Source organism: Scyliorhinus canicula, chromosome 13, assembly GCF_902713615.1.
Source record: "Scyliorhinus canicula chromosome 13, sScyCan1.1, whole genome shotgun sequence".
Lineage (NCBI taxonomy): Eukaryota > Metazoa > Chordata > Chondrichthyes > Carcharhiniformes > Scyliorhinidae > Scyliorhinus > Scyliorhinus canicula.
Window position 1 is genome coordinate 129,091,043 of NC_052158.1, and position 23,068 is coordinate 129,114,110.

Genomic DNA, 23,068 nt, shown 5'->3' on the forward strand with positions numbered 1-23,068 from the left:
TTGAGAAGAAAGTCCTGATTGGTTATACATAGATACATAGATGATAGGAGCAGGAGGAGGCCTTTTGACCCTTCGAGCCTGCTCCGCCATTCATCACGATCATGGCTGATCATCCAACTCAATAGCCTAATCCTGCTTTCTCCCCATAGCCTTTGATCCCATTCTCCCCGTGCTATATCCAGCCGCTTCTTGAATATATTCAAAGTTTTAGCATCAACTGCTTCTTGTGGTAATGAATTCCACAGGCTCACCACTCTTTGTGTGAAGAAGTGTCTCCTTATCTCTGTCCGAAATGGTTTACCCTGAATCCTCAGGCTGTGACCCCTAGTTCTTGATACACCTATCATTGGTAACATCTTCCCTGCATCTACCCTGTCTAGTCCTGTTAGAATTTTATAAGTCTCTATGAGATCCCCCCTCATTCTTCCGAACTCCAGCGAGAACAATCCCTGACAGTCCCGCCATCTCTGGAATCAGTCTGGTAAACCTTCGCTGCACTCCCTCGAGAGCAAGAACATCCTTCCTCAGAGAAGGAGAACAAAACTGCACACAATACTCCAAGTGTGGCCTCACCAAGGCACTGTACAATTGCAGCAACACATCCCTGCTTCTATACTCGAAACCTCTTGCAATGAAGGCCATAATACCATTAGCCTTCTTTACCGCCTGCTGCACCTGCATGCTTACCTTCAGCGAATGGTGCACGAGGACACCCAGGTCCCACTGCACACTCCCCTCTCCCAATTTACAACCATTCAGGTAGTAATCTGCCTTTCTGTTTTTGCTTCCGAAATGAATAACCTCACACTTATCCAAATTATACTGCATGCCATTGGTTTGCCCACTCGCCCAACTGTCCAGATCTTGCTGTAAGATCCCTGCATCCTCTTAACAATTTACCCTCCCACCTAATTTGGTATCATCTGCAAACTTTGAGATGTTACATCATCCAAATCATTAATATATATTGTGAATAGCTGGGGTCCCAGCACCAATCCCTGTGGTACCCCACTGGTTACTGCTTGCCAATTTGAAAAGGACCCATTAATCCCTACTTTTTGTTTCCTCTCTGCCAACCAGTTTTCTATCCACATCAATATCTTTCCCCCAATCCCATGCGCTTTAATTTTGCACAATAATCTGTTATGCGGGACTTTGTCAAATGCCTACTGAAAGTCCAAATATACCACATCGACTGGCTCCCCATTGGCGACTGTACTGGTTACCTCTTCAAAGAATTCCAACAGATTTGTCAAGCATGATTTTCCCTTCATGAATCCATGCTGACTCTGACTAATCCTGCCCTGCTTTCTAAATGTTCCGCTATAAAGTCCTTGATAATGGATTCAAGCATTTTACCCACTACTGATGTTAGGCTTACTGGTTTATAATTCCCTGCTTTCTCTCTACCTCCCTTTTTGAATATCGGAGTGACGTGAGCTACCCTCCAATCTGCAGGGACAGTTCCAGAGTCTATAGAATCCCAGAAGATGACCAGCAATGTATCCACTATTTCCAGAGCCACCTCCTTAAGCACTCTGGGATGCAGATTCTCAGGCCCTGGGGATTTATCTGCCTTCAATCCCATCAGTTTTCCCAGCACCATTTCTCCACTAATGTTGATCTCCCTCAGTTCTTCCCTCTCACTAAACCTTTCATTCTCCAACATTTCTGAGATCTGATTTGTGTCCTCATTTGTGAAGACAGAACCAAAGCATGTATTTAATTGCTCAGCCATTTCTTTGTCCCTCATTATGCATTCCCCTGTTTCAGTCTGCAATGGGCCTACATTTCTTTTTACCAACCTCTTTCTCTTCACAGATCTATAGAAACTCAGTGTCAGTCTTTATGTTCCCTGCAAGCTTCCTTTCTACTGTACTTTCCCCTTCTTAATCAATCCCTTTGTCCTTCTTTGCTGAATTCTAAACTGCTCCCAATCCTCAGAACTATTATTTTTCTTGGCCAATCTGTATGCTTCTTCCTTGGATCGGGTACTATTTCTAATTTCCTTTGTAAGCTATGGATTGGCCCTCTTACCCCCGCTTTTGTGCCAGACAGGAATGAACAGTTGCTGTAGTTCATCCATGCGTTCCTTGAATGTTTGCCATTGCCAATCCACTGTCATCCCTTTAAGTAACTCTCCCCAATCTATCAAGGCCAACTCGGCCTCATATCTTCATAGTTCCCTTTATTAAGATTCAGCACCCTAGTCTCCGAATCAGCTACTTCCCTCTCCATCTTGATAAAAAATTCTATCATGTTATGGTCGCACATCCCCAAGTAGGTTAACAAGTAGACTGTGATTGGTAGAGGTGTTGCCATCGAGAATGCACCAAGTGACTGACAGTTAATTGCCAAGTATTATTTGAAATTTAAACCAGGAAGATTGACACTGATTGGTCAAGGCATTGCCCTGACAAGTGCCTTCATTCCTCAGGGCCAAGGGGCCGATTCAAACTCAGATTTATCATAGATGTTGCTCCCACCAAATTACTAACAAAGTTGTGTGATACAATTTCTTAATTTATGGGATACTGCAGCTTTTCAAAAAATGGAAAACCAGTTTCAGTTTCACTGATTTGATCATTCTTTACTAAAATGAGCAGATTAATTATTTTGGCTGCACCAAAACCCACCACTTGGTAAGTCAAGATTTTATTTGAATTAAAAAAATATAACTGTTCAGTACCAAAGCACCATCTTGTGTTAAATGTATGATTAGTCTTCTTTCTAAAACATTGTTCACGTTAACAATCTAAAAATATGCTACAATGAAAAGAGAAAATGCTGAAGTACTCAACAAGTCTGGCAGCATCGACCGAATGACAAAGAGAGTTAACTGGTGGAATCTTCCATTCCCACCAAAAATGGGAAGCTTGGCAGATGGGAAAAGTTAATTTGGCAGGAGGACAATAATCAGTTTCCAGGCGGAGAATATGTGGGCGGGATTCTCCCCTTCGGCGGCAGAGTGTCCACGCTGTCGGGAACACGTAACATTTCACAACGGCGTGAACAGGCCGCTGGGAGTATCGATTCTGGCCCCTACAGGGGGCCAGCACGGCGCTGGAGCCATTCACGCCACCTCAGCCTCCCATTCCACCGTGAACTCTGCGCCACGCCAACCGGCGCATATGTGGTGGCCTCCCTCAACGTGCCGGCCCTGACGCAACATGCCGTGGGAGTTCAGTGGCCGGTGCGTAAGAAAATGGGGCCAGGGAGCGAGAGAACGGCCCGCCAATTGGTGGGCCCCGATCACGGGCCAGGCCCCATCAGAGGCACCCCCCAGGGTCGGCACACCCCGGGGTCAGAGCCCCCCTTCTGCCCCCACAGGTCACCCCTGACCCTGCGACCAGGTATGGACAGCGCCGGCAGGACTCTGTCGTTTTAGAGCGGCCGCTCGGCCCATTCGGGCCGGAGAATCGGCGGCCCGGCCGCGTACAGCAGCCCGCGACCAGTGCCGCACCAAACGCACTGGCGCCAATTCTCCGCTCCAAGAATTGCGTGCCAGCGTTGGGGCGGCGTGGCGAGATTGCGGGGATTCTCCGGCCTAGCGCGGGGCTGAGAAAATCCCGCCCCAACTTTAGCAATTAGATTCTCGGGACTTAAAGGCATGTTAAATGGTAGCTGAGATTCCTCAATGTCAGGAAGCCCTTTTGCATGCATTAACAAGCCAGGCATCTCCAATTAAAAGGCCACCTCTCTGGAATTATGTTCCCCTTCCAAATATATTCTCCACCAGCGAGAAATTAGAATGTTCACACTGTATATAAGTAGTGTGAATCTGGTGAGGTTCATTTCTTCAACAACTTTGCGATGAGTAGGTGTTGCTTTGGCCTTCATGTGGCCCACTGGAAAATCTTGACTCATATCGGGTGCTGGTGGGGCAAGTTGCATGAAGACTGGAAACGCAGAGGCAGGGGAAGGAAAAGAGGCTGTCTCGGGAAGGAAGAGACTGCGGCAGAGAAGGAGGCAGCGAGGTAACGCAGGTGTGCAGAATGTGGGATGGAGGAAGGGGCCTTGTTGGGTCTGGGGTTCCTGTAGCTGGAAAGGGGAGGGGGACTGCTGGGAAAGGATTTAAGGAATGAGATGGTCCTGGAGTGCAGGGCCGGGCTATCGATAGTAGGGTCCTGAGGGTTGAACTGAGGGTCCTGGAAAACGGAGGGAACAGTCACAGTGAGTGGGATGCAGTAGGGTGATTGATCCAGTGATGGTCGGATAGGTAAAGATTTCTTGGCGGTGGGTCATGGAAATAGATGAAACAGGTGGTGGAATAATGGGAGGGATCAGGGTGGGCATGGGGACGTTAATGGGTGTCGGCTCAGAGGTGAGAGAAGGCAAATAGAAGTGGATGGTAATAGGTACAAGGGAAACGGGGGAGGTCCAAGAGTGAGGGGAAAGGAATGGTTATGAGGAGATTAGAAAGTTGTTGAACAAGTCTCAAAATTAACATGCACCATTTTTAGATTCTGAGCTATGTAATCGCAATCAATGCAAAACTGTGTTACTTTCCAGTGGGAGGAGGTTTTCTTGGGTGGAGTTCAAGATCAGCACAATTAGCTGAATAAAGGGGCACCCTAATAATCATGAGGCAACTGGATGTCAACCATGCTCATATGTGCTCTCTTCTCTATGGTGAAGCCCACACAATAGGTTTGTTCCCAACTCATGGGTCTCATAACAATCTCAGCAAAATGTGGAGTTGCTGTTCATGCTGTGTGATTTGCTATTGGCTGCAGTCAGAGGCAGGGATGAATGGAGGTGGAATGCCTCTAAGGAGCACAGTTAGTAGACAGCAGAAAACACCCAACTTCCAGGTGAATGGTCATGGATGATAAGGCAATGCTCTTATTGTATCTGCCCAATTCAGATACTTTCAACTAGTTTATTTACAGAAATGTTTTGCCTAGGTGTCCTTTAATACTGAGGAGAACAAAGTGCAAACACAGGTATAAATTCAAACACTTTTATTCAACATCATTACCTGCATATTACCCACAAAGTATTCTCTAGAGATACCCAAGATTACTTTGCACTATTGGCTTGGTAGGGCTTTGGATCCGGTCCTTGAGTCCCTCTGGTCCGTCGTCACGAAGGTGGTTCTCACCAGCAGTTTCTTCCTTCCTTCTATGGTGTGGTCTGCTCGGTCAAGGTCACCTCCCAAGTTGAGTCTTTGCTGCCGAGGTGTCCGGAGTGGCAATTCATATCCCCCTTGGCTTCACTCCCTTTTGCTACTTCCTGTGACCGTCTGCCAATGTGGTATCAGGAAGGGGTTCCTCTTTCCACCCCAGGTGTCCATCTCCGATGGTGTTATTCGCATGTACACCCTTACCAAATAAGGTGATGGCAGGAACTCTAAGTTGCCCGAGAGTCTGGCTCAATCTGGGCTTTCAACAATAGATCAGTGAATATCAATCGAATCGATTATCTCTTGATGGCTGATTGACAGGGCAGGTCCAGACATGTCCTGGCAGCTTGTCTGGTTTCAGTGTATTCGAACTTGGCCAGTTCCAATTCCCACAGAACTCTGTTCGGAAAACACATGTAGTTTTAAGCAATTTCTATTTGGTTGGGTGAACAGTAGAAATAAGGTATAGTTTTAGGCAAATTTAATTTAAAGTTTATATGCCTGGAAGGGACCTAAAGTTAGATTCTGCTGCACAAAGGTGTTTGTGTGTGGGGATGGTTAAGTTCCAACTGTGATGGAGAGTCCATGGCATGAAGACTAAGTACAGTTGACAGGCAACTACAGGCCCTTGTATGAGGAAAAAAAATTCCTTTGTTCTTTAGTTTTAATTGCAAGTTCAGGCAGTCAATGCAGACAGACTTCCACAGGGGGAACATCTCTGCTAACAACAGTTGGAAACAGGGTGAGAGCAAGAAGGCAGCTCTCATAGCTCTGCTCCAAGCAGTAAAATGCAAGGGCGCAATCTCCAGAGGAACTAAAGGTCGAACTAAAGAACCTGGAACTAGAACAGGATAATGTTCGTGGGAAGCACAGACAAAGCTGAGAAGAAATTGGCTGGTGAAAAGCTTTCTAAAGGAATCATAAAGTTTGGAATTTCTTACTAGTCTGTGAAACAAAGAACAAAGAAACGTACAGCACTGGAACAGGCCGTTCGGCCCTTCAAGCCTGCGCGACCATGCTGCCCGTCTCAACTAAAATCTTCTACACTTCCGGGGTGCGTATCCCTCTATTCCCATCCTATTCATGTATTTGTCAAGATGCCCCTTAAACATTACTATCATCCCTGCTTCCACCACCTCCTCTGGCAGCGAGTTCCAGGCACCCACTACCCTCTGTGTAAAAGACTTACCTCGTACATCTTCTCTAAACTTTGCCCCTCTCATCTTAAACCTATGCCCCCTAGTAATTGATCCCTCTACCCTGGAAAAAAAGTCTCTGACTATCCACTCTATCTATGCCTCTCATAATTTTGCAGACCTCTATCGGGTCGCCCATCAATCTCCTTCGTTCCAGTGAGAACAAACCGAGTTTATTCAACCTCACATCATAGCTAATGCCCTCCATACCAGGCAACATCCTGGTAAATCTCTTCTGCACCCTCTCTAAAGCCTCCACATCCTTCTGGTACTGTGGCAACCAGAATTGAACACTATACACCAAGTGTGGCCTAACTAAGGTTCTATACATTGGCAACATGCCGTGCCAATTTATACTCAATGCCCCGGCCAATGAAGGCACATGCCGTTTGCCTTCTTGACTACCTTCTCCACCTGTGTTGCCCCTTTCGGTGACCTGTGGACCTGTATACCAAAATCTCTCTTGTCTGTCAATACTCTGGAGGGTTCTACCATTCACTGTATATTCCCTACCTGCAAAATGCATTGCCTCACATTTGTCCGGATTAAACTCCATCTGCCATCTCTCCGCCCAAGTCTCCAAACAATCTAAATTCTGCTGTATCCTCAGCGCTATCCGCAATTCCACCAACCTTTATGTCGTCCGCAAACTTACTAATAAAACCAGTTACATTTTCCTCCAAATTATTTATATATACTACGAACAGCAAAGGTCCCAGCACTGATCCCTGCGGAACATCACTAGTCACAGCCCTGCAATCAGAAAAGCACCCTTCCATTGCGACTCTTTGCCTTCTATGACCTAACCAGTTCTGTATCCATCTTGCCAGCTCACCTCTGATCCCATGTGACTTCACCTTTTGTACCAGTCTGCCATGAGGGACCTGGTCAAAGGCCTTACTTTAAAACAAATTTTAAAGTAATGGGGAAGACAGTATGGGCTGGATATCAGAGTTTGTGTTAACAGTGGAAGTCAGTCAAGACAAAGAAATCCTAAAGGGGTTGGTGTAAACATCCAGTGGATTCTCTGGTAGAAGTGAAGTGGAAGCACTGTTTAAGAGTCCTTTGGAAAACACGGAGTGGATTTTGGAATGCAAACCGCTACATGAAAGTATTACTACGAGAGAAGGATTTAAAGTGTGTTTGGGAGTGCAATTTGGAAACTGTCATCTGTCATGACAATCATTTGGGGTGGGGGGGGGGGGGGGGGGGGGGGAGAAGTCTGAGGAGAAATCCAGGTACTAACTTGGGTTCAAAGTGGAGTGTATTTGACGAGTCATCGTGTGTGCGTCAAGCCGACTGGTGGGCAGCACGGTAGCATAGTGGTTAGCAGTTACTTCACAGCTCCAGGGTCCCAGGTTCGATTCCTGGCTTGAGTCATTGTGTGGAGTCTGCACATTCTCTTTGTGCGTGCGTGGATTTCCTCCGGGTGCTCCGGTTTCCTCCCACAGTTCAAAGATGTGCAGGTTAGGTGGATTGGCCATTCTAAATTGCCCTTAAGTGTCCAAAAAGATTAGGTGGGGTTACTGGGTAACGGGGATAGGGTGGAGGTGTGGGGCTTAAATAGGATGCGCTTTCTGAGGGCCGGTGCAGGCTCGATGGGCTTAATGGCCTCCTTCTGCACTGTAAACCTATAAAATTCTATGGGTGTTAAATCAGACCATTGCAACTTCTCAAAAACTGTTTGTATTTGTAAACGGGTATTGTATTATAATCATTTTTTAATGTTTTTTTCCTTGTGGTTAAAACTAATTAGCGATCCTGTGACTCTATTCCTCCACATTTGATTAAAACACAGTAAAAGTTAGTCTTTCGAGCCAGGGTTCCATTCTGGGATCTTCCCGTTCAGTTATAACATCAACTGGGATCGTAACAAATGTCTACCCCTCAATCTCACGGAAGTGAGAACACGCCATGAAGCCAGCCTGATGGGATGTTCCTCCCGATTTCAGCACTCACCCACCCTACCTACCTCATCCTCCAGTCTCATTGGCATTGAAAATTCAACCTTTAAATTTGGGTAGCTTCCTAGATGGCAACTAGATTCTTACTGTTGTATATCACAATAGCATTATATTCTGACTTTGTTCATACACAGCAGTGGGTGTAGAAAAACAGACAGGTAGGCTGCACAAACAAGTTCAGCAATAAGCGATACTGTACACATATGTGCATTTAACCAGCTAATTTCTAAAAGTTTATTTTCTTACTTTCAGCGTTGGTGTGAAAATGAAAGTGAGGGAACTACAAAGAAAACAAAACATTTTTGAAACATATTTTTTTGTCTGCAGTCTGAATACGAATGGTTTACAGAGTTATTCTGATCAGAAAATGAGGAATTTGATTGATGCATGATTACATTTTAACTACACATTTCATAAACTGTACAATTAAGACGGAAGTGAAAATGTGTCAAAGCCCAACAAAAAAAAATATATGGAAGTGATGGATTGCTGATGCCAGCCAATTGGTGCAGTGATGCTCACAAAACACATTACTCGTCTAACCACCATCAAAAATCAACTTTTAGTCATTTAGCATGCTCTCAGAAATGTACACAATTTAAGATGTGAAAATACCGTTTTTGGGGGGAATTGGCATCTATTTAGGGTTAGGTCTATTTAAAATGTGCTGAAAGCTGTGTCCACTTCTGAATGCCAGTGAATTTTTTACGCTTATACATGGAAACATTTGATCATGCACGAGTATGCTTTCATGATTTTACAGTCAGTGAAGCTATGCCTTGCTAGTTCCAAAATCCAGTCAGGTTATTTACTAAGGAGTATCTAAAAAACAGCAGACTGGAGCTTGAGCAGTGGGGTGTTGATAGCGAATGGTCAGCGTTTGCCGTCATCACTCCTTCCAGACCATGCAATGCACAGATAAGTGCAGAAATGAAGTTTCAGCCTGTTAGTCTACACCATAGGTGCTCAGCAAGAATTTTGACTTGCCACTCCGACAAAGCCATCTGCAGTCCCTTAAAAAGATGGCTGCTTGTTGCCAATGCCATGAATGCGGAGTTCTAGTGTTTTATTCCATTCTGTCAATGCGAGCGACAGAGTAGCTAGCAGCACATGGTGGCGCTTTTGCTTGGTTTATTTAAGGAAACAAAATGTTAGGATACTAGATGTAAAAACCCTTTAATGTGATTGGTTGTAATTCCCAATTAACTGCAGGGCACTGTGCAGCCCAGTGCTAAATCTCTAAATGAGCCATACTTAAGTCATTGGTGAGCGACCTTGCTACTGACAGTAAATTCCGGCCCAATATTTCCACCTGTGAAGAATTAGCAAATTTGCTTTCTTTCTAAATACTGGAATAGAATTTTCTGAAGTGTTCCACTATTCTTTTTGATGTGGCAATGGACAGCTCCAGGGACCCTTTCATAGGGTAGGCAGAAGTTCCACTCCTCTCCAGAGCACCATGAACCTGAAGATCTGTTCCATCTAGGTGGATGCCTGATGAATGGGCACAAATTCAGCCAAGACCTAACCACACCCTGTCTTGAGTGTACCAAGTCTCCTCTTGCATCCACAAGGGCATCAGTATAAGGCTGGGGGTGGGGGTCTGGTGTGAAGGTTACCTTAGTCTGACCCTTAGTCCAGATAGATTTAGGATCAGCATAGGCATGCCTGGTTTTACCAGATGTACTTTGTTAGGAGGCAGCATGTAAAGTCCACCTGATGCTCCAGGCCGGAATCTGTATTTCTAAATATGGGGGTGGGAGGGCAAAAAGTTTTTTTCCCCCCAAGTGGGCCTGGTTCAAGGAGCTACTGGGGCTTCCTGGCCTTTTCACCTTGGGGTTTCCACAATCTAGAAAAGACTCACTAAGTGTTCCTAAAGTGAAATCAAATGCTGCAGCTGCTGGAATGTCTGAAATAAAAACCGAAAATGCTGGAAAAACAATTCTGGTGCAGAGTCATATTGGACTCAAAATGTTACCTCAGTTTCTCTCTCCACCCATGTTGCCAGACCTGCTGAGTTTTACCAGTATTTTCTGTTTTGATCTCACGAAATGTTAGCCATTTCCCTGATCTCAAACCTTTAGTCAGTTTTAGTGGCGGAGGCCACAGGCAGCTAGAGCCTAGCATTTAAACCAGGATACAAAAGCTGTGGATTTTCAGATTCCCTAGCTGTCCTTCATATTCAGTGAGGTGCTTTGTTTCAATATTCAAAAAGCTGAAAGCTACTGCCTGCTTAAAATTGTGTGAGCATGCGCTCCTTTATCATGGGCTGCTTTAGCTCACCAGGCTAAATCGCTGGCTTTTAAAGCAGACCAAGCAGGCCAGCAGCACGGTTCAATTCCCGTACCAGCCTCCCCGGACAGGCGCCGGAATGTGGCGACTAGGGGCTTTTCACAGTAACTTCATTGAAGCCTACCCGTGACAATAAGCGATTTTCATTTTAATTAACTTCAATTGAACTCGTACAAAAATGCCCAGTTAGAGCTGTCAGTTTCCACATACAGGATAAATGTGTGGGGGACTGTCCAATGAGAGGAAAGCAGGTGATAACAGCCCCAAAATCCTTCAAATCATCATGGGGGTTAAGTGGACTGCAACAAAAAGGAGTCTATATATTCTACCTAGAGCTGTTTATGCAGCACTATTTGCCATTATAAATATTTAAATTATTGCAGATTCCTTTATAAAATTATTTCTCCTTGATTATAAACATAATGGCTAATAAAAATAGATTTCTAAATTTTTTCATCAATACCTGAGCATACATTGTTAAAAAAATTCTGCTTCACCATATGGAAACCATTCTGTGCCTCTGTGGGAATCTTGTATTTTATATCGGTGTTATACTTACACTGCATGACTGAATGCTTGAAAAATGAATACTAGCATACTCAACCTACCCTGAAGTGTCAATTGCTATTCATAAAAATTCTGTAATTTGTCCAGTTTACAGCTCATGTATCGGACACCGAGCCCTAAGCATTTAGCTCAATGTTGTCAACATATGGAAATCTTTACAAGGTCAGTTTGTGTTGGTGCAGCCACTCCAACTGATGCAATAAACTCCCATTAATTACATCAATTAATTAGAGACCAATTCTAATGGATTCTATAAACAGACTCGACATTTAAAAAAAAAATCAAGAATGAAGCTAATCTGTAATTAAATGTCAATCTTTAAAAACTGAATTCTTCATATTGTGGCCGTGATTTTACATCTGAAATCTTCTAAAGAACTCACTGTTTTAAAAATGGTTGCTGAAGAAATGAAAGAGAAGTAAAAGTGGGTGATGTTGAGAGCAAGATGATGAAGTCAAATCACTATAAAACTATTAACCAGCATAAATAAGTACAGCGTTGATGTTTTTTTCCATTTCCATTCTATTGGGATAGTAGCTCTGCTTACTTCTCCGCACAAAAAAATCATTGTAAACCAAAACCTAAAGATAGTAAGGGAGAAAAAAAAAACATTGAGGCAGCTGACAAGTGCAAAGTGGCATCCAGAGAAAACCAAAGCTGTAGGTAGCCAACTCATACAAATTAGTCTGGTGTCTATAATGACCATGAGATCACAAATCTGAAACATACTTCAGACTGGTAGTCACCTGGTCACCCTGAATAGGAGTTTCATTTTCTTAATTTCTCTCCCAACTATATCATATCCTGAAATCAGCAGTGCCTCAGGGAATCTTCAAGTCCAAAAAAAATCAGTTTTTCTTTTTCAATTCATTGGGGTCATCGGTTGGCGCACTCTTCTCAGGCTCAGCATGACCATACCAAAGAGATAGTAGAATAATCATGTGGCAGACATGGAGCGAAATCGAGCTGTATACAGTCGAGGGATAGGTGTTCCAGGACAGCTCAATTAATCCCAGAATAAGTACTCTGAAAGAGGAATTAAAGATGTCATCAACATACCTTTTAATCAGTACAAATCTGCAGAGAAGGTAATTTCCATTAATTTGTGTCATTTTTTTTTTTAAAGAGCACCCTCATACGCCCAGTGATAAATAAATAGTAAGCCCCAACCAATGTAGTGGGTACAGGTTTAACCAATTCTGTTAATGCAATTCACTTAATCTGTTCCAGCAGCATGAAAATACCTTGAACTCTGGGCACTGTTTATTATGTATACATGAAGGGGAAATAATTAAGCAGAATTACCATGTGTATGTAAGGGGAGGATGTCTTGGGGTGGGGTGAGTGAGGGGGGGGGGAAAGAAGATAAATTTAATAGAAATGCTTTTCCCCAATCTGCATTTGACCAGCTGTTTAAATTCAAAAGATACCGAAAGACAGTAGACAAATGTAGCAAAACATATGAACTGCCCATAGTATCACAGTAAACAAATTCAACGCTCACTAACAATCATTTGGAAATTGTTACTCCCAGTAATAAAAGAATCTGCAACCTCCAAAATGACTGGAGAAAATATACTTTCCAATTTACTGCCAAGGTGCCAAGCTGGCATTTTTCACGCGACAGGAATCAGGCCTGGGGTGCCATGCACAGGAAGGGGAGTAGGGGGGTAAGGGGGGCGAAAGATCGGGAAGCCATCGGGAGTGCAACTCCCCACTGCAGAAAACGGGCCTAAATGCGGCTTCGGCCTCATCTTTCCCGCTGAGCCTTGGGTCACTGTCCATGTGGAGTTTGCACATTCTCCTCCGCAACCCAAAGATGCGCCTGGTGGATGGATTGCCCACACTAAATTGCCCCTTAATTGGAAAAAAAAATTGGGTACTCTAAATTTATATTAAAAAAGTGATGCAGCTTGATGGACAAGATGTTGCTATTTTGAACGATTGGTAGCAAGCTCCTCCCAGTCATTAATAGCAGCATCATGGAGGGCTTCAAAGTGTCTTTGAAGTATTTGTTTTGTCCTCCACTGGAAGACTGTCCATTTTGAGAGTTGAGAAAACAGGGCCTGGTGGGGAAGAGTTTTCAGCCATATGGACAGAATTCTGTCTAAATACTTGTGCAGCTGGCTTCATGAAGGTCACTACCATTTGTTTAAGGTGCTCCCATTAAATCTTGTAGATGCTGCAGAGGCATTGCTGATGAAATTTCTCTAGCGTGTTTACATGTTACTGATGCACAGTGCAGCTCCCACTGCAGTACAACAGTGTAATGATGACAACTTCTCTGTACACTAGGACTTTTGTTGACTTGTGGAGGTATGTGGTCAAACACCCACTGCGGAATTAACAAAATAGCAAAGAACAAAAGTGCACAGGAACAGGCCCTTCAGCCCCCCAAGCCTGCACCGGTCATGAGACTATCCTTGGCCAAAATCCTCAGCACTTCCTGGTGCCAAAAGAACAAAGAAAGGTATGAAGGCACCACTGAGGTTAGTTTGCGAAAAACAGTAAAACCCAATAGAAAATATAAAGTAATCCTCACATCCTTCGAGGAGGTGACTGGTGTGGCCAAGGATAGGGCAGTCACCAACGCGAATGTCGCTGAGATGAGGATCCACCCGGAGGACCTATCAAACACGAGTAGTGATTGCCTTACTGACTGACCCATCCCTTTCACTGATACATGTCCATTCTCCTGCAGGTCCTCCAGCTGATGGTGTCGGCTCATCGCAGGTGGCCCTCTCTCCGGACTCACAGGATGCCACCATAATAGTTGTGGCACAGCTGTCATCCCCACCCTCCTGGATCTGTGAGATACACACATCTTGGTGGGAAATGTTAGTGGTCAGGCAGCACCACACTGCTGCTGATGTACATCAGGTGGACGCAGGAACCCCCAGGTGAGACAGCAGTTGTAGGTCTGCTGGCTCCCAGGACCCAGCTGGATTCCAGCCTGCTGCTGAGCCTCTCGAAATGGATTACTCGGAGCTGATGGAGACGATAGTGAGCAGCCGGGACATTCAGAGGGCAATATCAGTGTTACTCCAGCAGATCCATAGCCACTTGGAGGAGTCCCAGAGGGGCGCAGGAGATGGCACCGGCAATGAGTGGCACCGAGTCAACACTGCTAGGGTGGCGACCGCAGTGGAGAGCCTGGTGCACGACATTGGCACCATGAGTGAAGGTGTCCAAGGCAACGCGCAGTTGGCGACGGCCATCGCTGAGGATCTGACTCGCTGGGTGATGTCATCCAATACCAGGCTGACCTCGATGAGGTGCTGCGGAACATGTCCCTCTCTCAGTTGAGCATGGCCGGGACGCTGTGGAGCTTGTCCCAGTCGCAGGTGGGCATGCCTGAGGTGCTGCAGAGCATGGCCCAGTGACTGAGAAGCATCGCTGAGGGTGTCGACACGATGGTGCGGACCCTGGGGAACTGCGAGGGCTGGCAGAGCCAGACAATGCGGGACCATCTGCGGCTCGAACCAGCTGCCTCTCCATCCCAAGATGAACCCCAGGGCCCGATGAGCACGATCAGGAGGAGGCGCTGAGTGCCAACCTGGATGCGTCCCATGGAGTGTTGATGATGGCCAGAAGCTCCCCCGAGTTCCACCCCTCTGGTTAGGCCATGTCTCGCAGGCAGCACACGAGACAGGGCGGCACTGCTGTGCATGTGCCGCCGACAAGTATGTTGGGCCCTCCGGCCCAGAAGACACCCGCCAGGGGCATTAAGGGCCGCAGGAGGTAAGCAGCTGCTTTCCTCCACCTCAGATGTGCATCCTGGGGAAACACTAAGACGTAGTGATAGAGCTAGGAAGGACAGGCACGCTTAGTATAACTGAGGGCACCGGGGTAGGGGATGGAATTGGGGGTTGGGACTATCAGGAATGGGACATTGCATAGCACATTTTTTTTTTTTATTGACAGAAAAAGTACAAATTAGATGCAATTGAGCTTCAGCCACAAAACCACATGCATATATTTGTTATTTAACCCTCATTGTACACCATATTAAACAACTTTTTGCACAACCATTATGTTGCCTGTCATTTTCTTCTGCAATGCGGGCTGACCTCCGGACCCTTTGCCCATCTCTCCAGGCAACATCCCCCCCCCCCCCGCCCCCGGTGGAGCAGCTTCTGGCCATGGACATGTCCCTGGAACTGGGCCCCATCCCCTGGGTGTTCGGAAGTTGGCTGCTGTGTGTGTGATGTCAGTGTTCAAGCACAGTATCCAGGCATCAAGGTGCGATTGGAATGCTAGGTAATGACTCCCACATGCCCACCCACCAGAATCCACTTGGCATTTGTCAAGTGCTCACTTGCCCATGATTGCCAATTCCCTATTAGCGATAGCCTTCAGCTGCATGGCCAGATCGGTGGGGGTTACGGGTGATCGGTGGGGCAGATGGGCAGGGACAAGGGTTATCGCCGGAATGGGGTTGGGATCCAGGGGTTGGCACGGTGGTGCTGCAAGCGATTGGCCCCCCGCAGTGCCCTCCTCCCCCCCCCCCCCCCCCCCCCACCGAGCACTGGGGTGGCAAGCCTTCTCCCTGTGTCTGCGTGGGTTTCCTCCGGATGCTCCGGTTTCCCCCCACAGGCCCTGAAAGACGTGCTGTTAGGTGAATTGAACATTCAGAATTCTCCCTCGGTGTACCCGGACAGGTGCTGGAATGTGGCGACTAGGGGCTTTTCACAGCAACTTCATTGCAGTGTTAATGTAAGCCTACTTGTGAAGCCTACTTATTACTATACCTGGGCTCTTTGCCTGTGAGCAAAGATGGCTACTCACCTCCTCTGCTCTCCACCAAAGCCCTTTTCGCCAGGTTCACGTTTTTTTAAAAGGATTACTAATCGGCGCTAGCGTGAGCACTTGCTGGGGAGGCCACTGAACGATCGGAGGCCATTGGACATGGGGTCACTCTCATTAGTTGTATGGAAATGGGGCTTAAGTGATGATAATCGGTTTCTCGTGATGCTACAGCGCGATCCTGATTTCGTCTATGGAAGCGAGCCAGTTGCATCACAAACTGTTTTGCGCCTGCCATGGATCCCGTTTTTGGGCTCTCCCGCTGTTCACCGGCCTTGTTACGCTCGAGCGCGAGAGTAACGAGGCCGGAAGATCGCACCCTCTGAATTTCAAGTTTAATTATCTCTGATCTCTTGCTTAGAGGTTTTAAAAGAAGAATACAAGTAAACAATTCACTTGAGATTTCTATAACACATAAAACAAAGAATTGTGGTATAGGTATTGTTCTGCAGAAAATGCTTGAGACTTACTTGAGAAGATGGGCGAGCTTTTTCACATGCATGCTCCATAAGAGATATGGCAGCGTATGAAAGTACCAGACATAGAACTGATAGTGTAGTGATCGACTGAAACAGATCCCAATGAAATTTGAGGTAAAGAGAACAAATACAATCTGTGCTTATCAGTGAAGGAAAAAAGGTTGAAGACATAGAAATCTGATTTTAGTCACAGAACTAATTCAAGAACACAGTGGGTTGGAAGAACAAGCAGCATACAATATGAACAGTAATTCTATAGTTATTCAACTAGCAAAAACCAAGTGCATTTCATGGGTTGGATTATAAGACTAGGGTCGTCTTTCGGCAAATGTGCAAGGTGGTGAGACCACATCTGGAGTACTGTGAGCAAATTTGGTCTCCTTATTTAAGGAAACATATTATTTCATTGGAGGCAGTTGAGACAAGATTCACTGGGATGATCCCCGGTATGGAGGGATTGTCTTGCGAGAAAAGGTTAAACAGGTTGGGACTCCACTTATTGGAATTTAGGAGAATGAGAGGTGATCTCATTGAAACATATTCTTAAGGGACTTGACAGGGTGAATGCTGAGAGGAAGATTCCCCTCATGGGAGGGTCTAGGACCAGAGGGCATAGTCTCAGAATAAAGGGGTGCCAAATTAAGACTCAGATGAGGAGGAATTTCAGAGGGTTGTGAATCTTTGGAGCTTCTTGCCACAGAGAGCTGAGGGGGCAGAGTCCTTGTGTATTCCTAAAGGTGAGATAGATCTTGATCAGTAAGGGAATTAAGGGCTATGGGGAAAGAGCAGGAAAGTGAATGTGAGGAATGTTGAATTACCCATAATCTTATTGAATGGCAGAGCAGGCTCGTGCGGCCCAACGACCTTCCCCCGTCCCTATTTCTTATGGTCTTATGAAGCAAGAATTCCAGAAATATAGCAAATTTCCAAATGTAGTGGCTAAGAAAGGCAAGGGTGGTCTGCTCCCTTGATCTGTTTATATTCCACTCATATTCCCTGTCCTTAAATTATCATCTCTTGCCTTGATTAGTATAGTCATCAAGGATTTGTAAAAGCAATATCTGACCCAATTAGATTCCTTGCATCACAGTCACAAAGTGACTCCAATTTTGTTAAAACATTGAATCAATTTATAAAAGTGATTTTCAACCTCGTTGTCAGGGACACTCTACAAATACTGATGGAGTCCTAGAGTCCCCTGTAAATACTGACATATTCTTGGGGACAGCAAGCATATATTGTCACAAATACACATGACCTGAAGGTCAGTTTATACCACCCAAAGGAAACAATATCACTGTATATATATATATATATATATATGTACATACATACATGCAAATGTAAGGGACCTTCCTGTTGGTTCCTTATTGTCCTCCCGTTTCTTTATTTTTGCTGTTATCATTTTGAATCATGGATGCTTAAGGACATATACCAAAATGAGGAACATGAAAGTTCCTCACTCTTTTCAGCAAAACCCAGTATTTTCAGCACCTGGTCAATGGGACTTGGTTCGATTAGTTGGCTGGTGGCCCGGTACTCTTCCCTGGCAACAGGCGGTGAATGGGTCTTGCCTCAGTTGCGCGATTTTCAGAGAGCCAAGGGAAAGACAGTTGGAGACCTGGACGCACAGAGACAAGGACCTGCTGCCTCTCCCTCATATTCTCTCCAGAAAAGCTGCTGTATTTCTGAAAATGCAGAGGCCTGAATGAATCTACAGTGAAAACCAATACAGACTTGGAAACAGAAATCTCAAACTGAAAACAAAGACTCTTATCTTTTTACTTTACTTATTATTTTACACCTGTCTTGTCCTCCCTGTTTGTCTGTCTTGTGTGCATAAAGAGGGTGGGGCGAGTGGAAGGGTGGGGTGAGGGTGGGGGCGGGTGTGAGGGCGGGGCAAGGACCAGGGCAGGGTGAGCACCAGGGCAGGGTGAGCGCCAAGGCGGGGCGCCTGGGGAGAGGGCGCGAGGGTGGGGTTTAGGAATTACATAATAACCTGCTCTTTTGCTACATAATTAATTATAGTTACTGTTAGACCATAAGACATTGGAGCAGAATTAGGCCACTTGGCCAATCGAATCTGCTCCGCCATTCAATCATGGCTGATACTTTTCTCATCTTCATTCTCCTGCCTTATCCCCAGAGAGTTTATGAATAGTCTTGTGTTCAAATTTACAAACCTGGTGACTGTAGTTATTGGGCAGCCAAGGGCCAAAGGCTTTTGGTATTTTTCTAAGAAATATATATTAATTTCAATTGTGTTGTGACTCTGGGCCAAGTGCAGCTAAAATTGACTGCGAACTAGCCCAGGGGGCGTAACAGTAATATCAATCACTTGACATTAAATTGATGAATCCATGAGCACATTTGAAAATAACTCATTTAGAGCTTTAGTACTTGAGCTTACATCACACATATCCATCAGAGTGGTTTACCATCCCAGCCTTGCTTCTCCTGACATTTAGGTTGTGCCTTACCTTTTACTATCATAAATCTACATAATGACACTATGAATTTTGGAAGGATATGATCTGCGGTCACAGTTTGGTGTTGTGTTTTTCTCTCTTCTGGGGCCTTTAGAAGTGAAAACATTCGCTCCTCAGATCTGTGGCACATAAACCAAGGAATTGAAATTAGTACAATATCTGCAAGCAAATAGTTGAGATTAAAATAAAGGGTTGTGGTAAATTGGAATGAGCCATTTTTTCTTGTGGGTTTTTGGAAGTTTCTCACTCCTGTTCTATGTAAGACTACAGAAATGTTCAATATCTAGAACAGCAATATTTAACCTATCCAGCCTGCCTCCTAATCCTGTCTGGTCTATGGAGCTCCATGTTTGGTGGAGAAAAAAAACTTCTGATGCGTTTCTGGGAACTTTAAAAGGTATCAGACAATGGGCTCTGTGAACAGTACGACAAAATCACATGGCGTCTGCGCTTCTCTTCCAGTTGTGACCGACTGTATTTAGCAACCCTATGGTAGGGTCTGATATGCAAATCCAGAATGCAGTTATTAACAAGATCTACTCATGCATTTTTCCATAGGTGAAAGTTTTTCATTAATGGCACTATATTTGCTCAGCTATGGTGTGAGTATGAAAGAAGATCCATCTTGGCACAAATGACTAGCCTGGGCTCACAAAGGCCGAGGTGGAGATTTTCAGAACTTGTACTCCCAGCCACTGTTGTAGCACAAGAAAGCACAAGGAAGGACAAAAAGAATAATGTAAAAGAGCAGAGAGGGAACAGAGTAGGAAGGGCAGAGAAGTTGAGATAGAAAGGAATGATGTTAGAGAGAGATGAAAGTGCAGGTCGAAAGCCATAGAAATGAAAGAGTGGTCAAAAAGACAGAGAATTAACTAACAAGAGCAGAAGTGAAGACATAAAAAGAGGAAGACTGAAATTAAAGTGGAGATACTGAAGTGAAGAGAGATTAAAATGAAAGAACAATTTATGAGGCATTGACAACAGTGATAATATCAGAGCAAAACAGTTTGTTTTCCACCCATGTTAAAGTTAAATGTGGAAATACACCTTTCAGCACTCACTGCTAACATCAAAAGGATCCAAGCTAGGGAATGGCTATCCATGTACGAGAAAGGGCACCATATATTCAGAATTTTGTTAACACTGAAATATTGTTAATGGCATTTTACATAAATTAGATAAACAGTTAACATAAAATGAATAATTATTTTCTGGAAAAAGGGTTAAAAATATTTTGGAAATATGATTTGGGATTTGTAATGTAGCCTACTGATAGGCTTTCTGTATAGTAGAATTGTTTGGTTATTCTTTTGTGGCTTTTCAACATGGCAGAATCTATGTTCAATACCCATAGATGTAAGTGGTAGTCCTGTCACAATAGTAAAGTACTCTTATTTTGGTTCACATGACAATTTCAATGATGTACTGAATGGTGTGGGAAAAGGCAAATGACTGACAAAAAAGTGGGCAAGCGAAGCGGGGAGCAATTTTCTTCAAAGGTTGCATTCAAGCACATTGCTAAAGCAACGCATATCACTGGGGCAGAATGCATCGTCTCTTGGGAGTGCTTGGTGGCAATACTACATGTCAAAAGTCTTCTGCTCTCAAGTACAGATTTTTCTGAATTTGACAAACACAAAAATGGCACACAAAAAAGTTCTATTCAACAAGCACACCAATTATTCCCATTGTATCATGTACATTCTAGACGTAAACAGACTTATTGCACATAAACCTGATCTAGGTACACCTACTTGTTCCATCTGTAGACAGCAAAGAGAATCAAGATGCTCAGGTGTGCCACCAGCAGTACAAGGTGGAAATGACGATTCAGGAAGATATCTTCAGGCAGGAAACGCCAGTTCACTGTCCACTTGAAGAGAAACTGGCGACCAAGGTCGAAAGCCCTTGCCACATACCCAACTGGATTCTCTATCAGGAAAGGCAAACCCAAAACTACCTAAATTATTTAGGAGGAAAAAATATATATTTGGATCATCCAATAGCCATTGCAGCATTACATAAAATCATAGATCACAGAAAAAGACTGTTCGGCCTATCATGTCCATATTGGCTCTTGAAAAGACTATTCAAACAGCCCTATTCTCCTGCTCTTTCTTACAACCATGCAAATGTGTCTTTTCCAAGTATCCATTCAATTCCATTTTAAGATTTTTTCAAAAAACTAGAGTTGACCCAAGCAATATTATGAATCAATTGGCACTCTAATTATTTTTGTGTACAACCAATTTATGTAATTGCATAGCCCCTTCAATTATTATTTTGCATAGCCACACATGGGCCTTAAATAAAGGGGCAAATTCATGAGCAGCCTGAGCAGGAACTCATGAGTTGCTGCACAGCCTATAGGGGACACTGCTGCGGTGATAAAATAATTTCTTAAGTTCTTTCAGGGTTTTATTTCTACATTAAATTGAATATTAAATGGAGGAGATGGTGAATATGTGTGACAGTATTATGCAAGTTGAAACCAACATGTAAACCTGAAGTGACTGCCTCTTCAAAAGACATAATAGATAATAGGAAAGTGCTTTCATGCTGCATTTATACAGTGCAGGTATAGTTAAAGCCTCAAACAAATACTTTTCATAATGGCGAAGAACAGTTCCGTTGGCATCATTGCTTTGTTGGTTGGAATGACATGAACATGACTATTTCTCTATTCAATCGAAAGCTACTTTATTTTACCAATTTTGCCTCCTACCACCTCTTTCAGCAGAGTGGTACCTTAAGTGTTACCTTGGTTTACAATCCTAGTCGATAGTAGACCTCAGAAATAAGGAGCGATTCCCGCGCCATATTGCACTCAAGGGAGGGCCAAGGCGGCTGGAAAATGCTGAGAGAGGCTTTAAGTGAACCTCCCAATAGGCTCCGCACCTTGTGAGCTCGTGGGATTTTCCGGAGTCATAGAATAGAACAGTACAGCACAGAACAGGCCCTTCGGCCCTCAATGTTGTGCCGAGCAATGATCACCCTACTTAAACCCACGTAACCCGTATACCCGTAACCCAACAATCCCCCCATTAACCTTACACTACGGGCAATTTAGCATGGCCAATCCACCTAACCCGCACATCTTTGGACTGTGGGAGGAAACCGGAGCACCCGGAGGAAACCCACGCACACACGGGGAGGGCGTGCAGACTCCACACAGACAGTGACCCAGCCGGGAATCGAACCTGGGACCCTGGAGCTGTGAAGCATTGATGCTAACCACCATGCTACCGTGAGTCCTGTGAGATGGAGTCAGATCCCCGCCCCAAATGGACAGGACCGAATGACACTCGCGGAAGTAAGTCATAAACCTATTTATGACCTACTCACGCGGGATCCACCAGCCTGCCTCGATTCTTTGGCCTCCCCAGGGAGGCTGCAGTCGGGCGCCGATCAGTACTGGTCCACACAAACGGGCCATCGGAGACCCCTGGGTGGTCAGGGTAAGCGCAGGGTGACTCTCTTGGCACTGTCCAGCTGACAGATGGCACTGCCAAGCCAACAGAAGCGCTGTCTGGGTGCCAGTACAAGGATGCCCAGGTGCCAGTGCCCAAGGTCCAGGAGGCGAGGCGGGCCATGCCCTTGAACTGAGGGGGGGTGGGGGGTTTGAAGAGTGGGAGAATACAGGGCAGATAAATAGGGACTTCCGGGGTTTGGGGGGGGGAATGGGTGGGGTCCTAGGAGGGAGGGGTGCTGTAATGGGGGACCCCCAGGGACCCAATAGAGGGGTGTACTCACTTGGGTGGGTGTGGGGTACTGACCATGTGTGTGTGTGTGTGTGTGGGGGGGGGGGGGGGGGGGTGACATTGCCCATGGAAGGGGTGTGGAGGACCCACAAGCTCACTTAGAGATCAGGGCACCCTTTCAACATGGCGGCCCGGTTTCTGAGTTCAGCTCCCCTGTGCAAAAAGAATTTCGAAGTGAGGGCTAAACCAGTGAGAAACTCCCCCGGGCCCAAAAAAGTGACCTAGTATCATGGAATAGCGGTGGGGAACGCGCCAGCAGAAACTCCCTAGAAACCCACCACAAATTAACTTAGAAATGTTTGGGGCGAATCGCACCCACTGTAACCGAGGAGTGTCATCAATACTTAATTAGCGATCTAACTGTTGCGGGACCAACCTTTGAGGAGGCT

General features: G+C 45.1%; 1 protein-coding gene across 2 annotated transcripts in view; it reads right to left on the minus strand.

The window, feature by feature from the left end:
* Positions 1-8,491: 8,491 nt before the first annotated feature.
* Positions 8,492-23,068, minus strand: part of alg3 (ALG3 alpha-1,3- mannosyltransferase) — a 38,522-nt gene continuing 23,945 nt past the window's right edge. For both annotated transcript variants that reach the window (XM_038816907.1, XM_038816906.1), the window contains exons 6-9: positions 20,673-20,878; positions 18,961-19,037; positions 16,421-16,565; positions 8,492-12,170 (exon numbers count right to left, since the gene is read on the minus strand). In XM_038816907.1, coding sequence (XP_038672835.1) covers positions 11,993-12,170; positions 16,421-16,565; positions 18,961-19,037; positions 20,673-20,878 — 606 coding nt within the window. In that variant the 3' untranslated portion in view covers positions 8,492-11,992. The remainder of the gene's footprint in view (positions 12,171-16,420; positions 16,566-18,960; positions 19,038-20,672; positions 20,879-23,068) is intronic.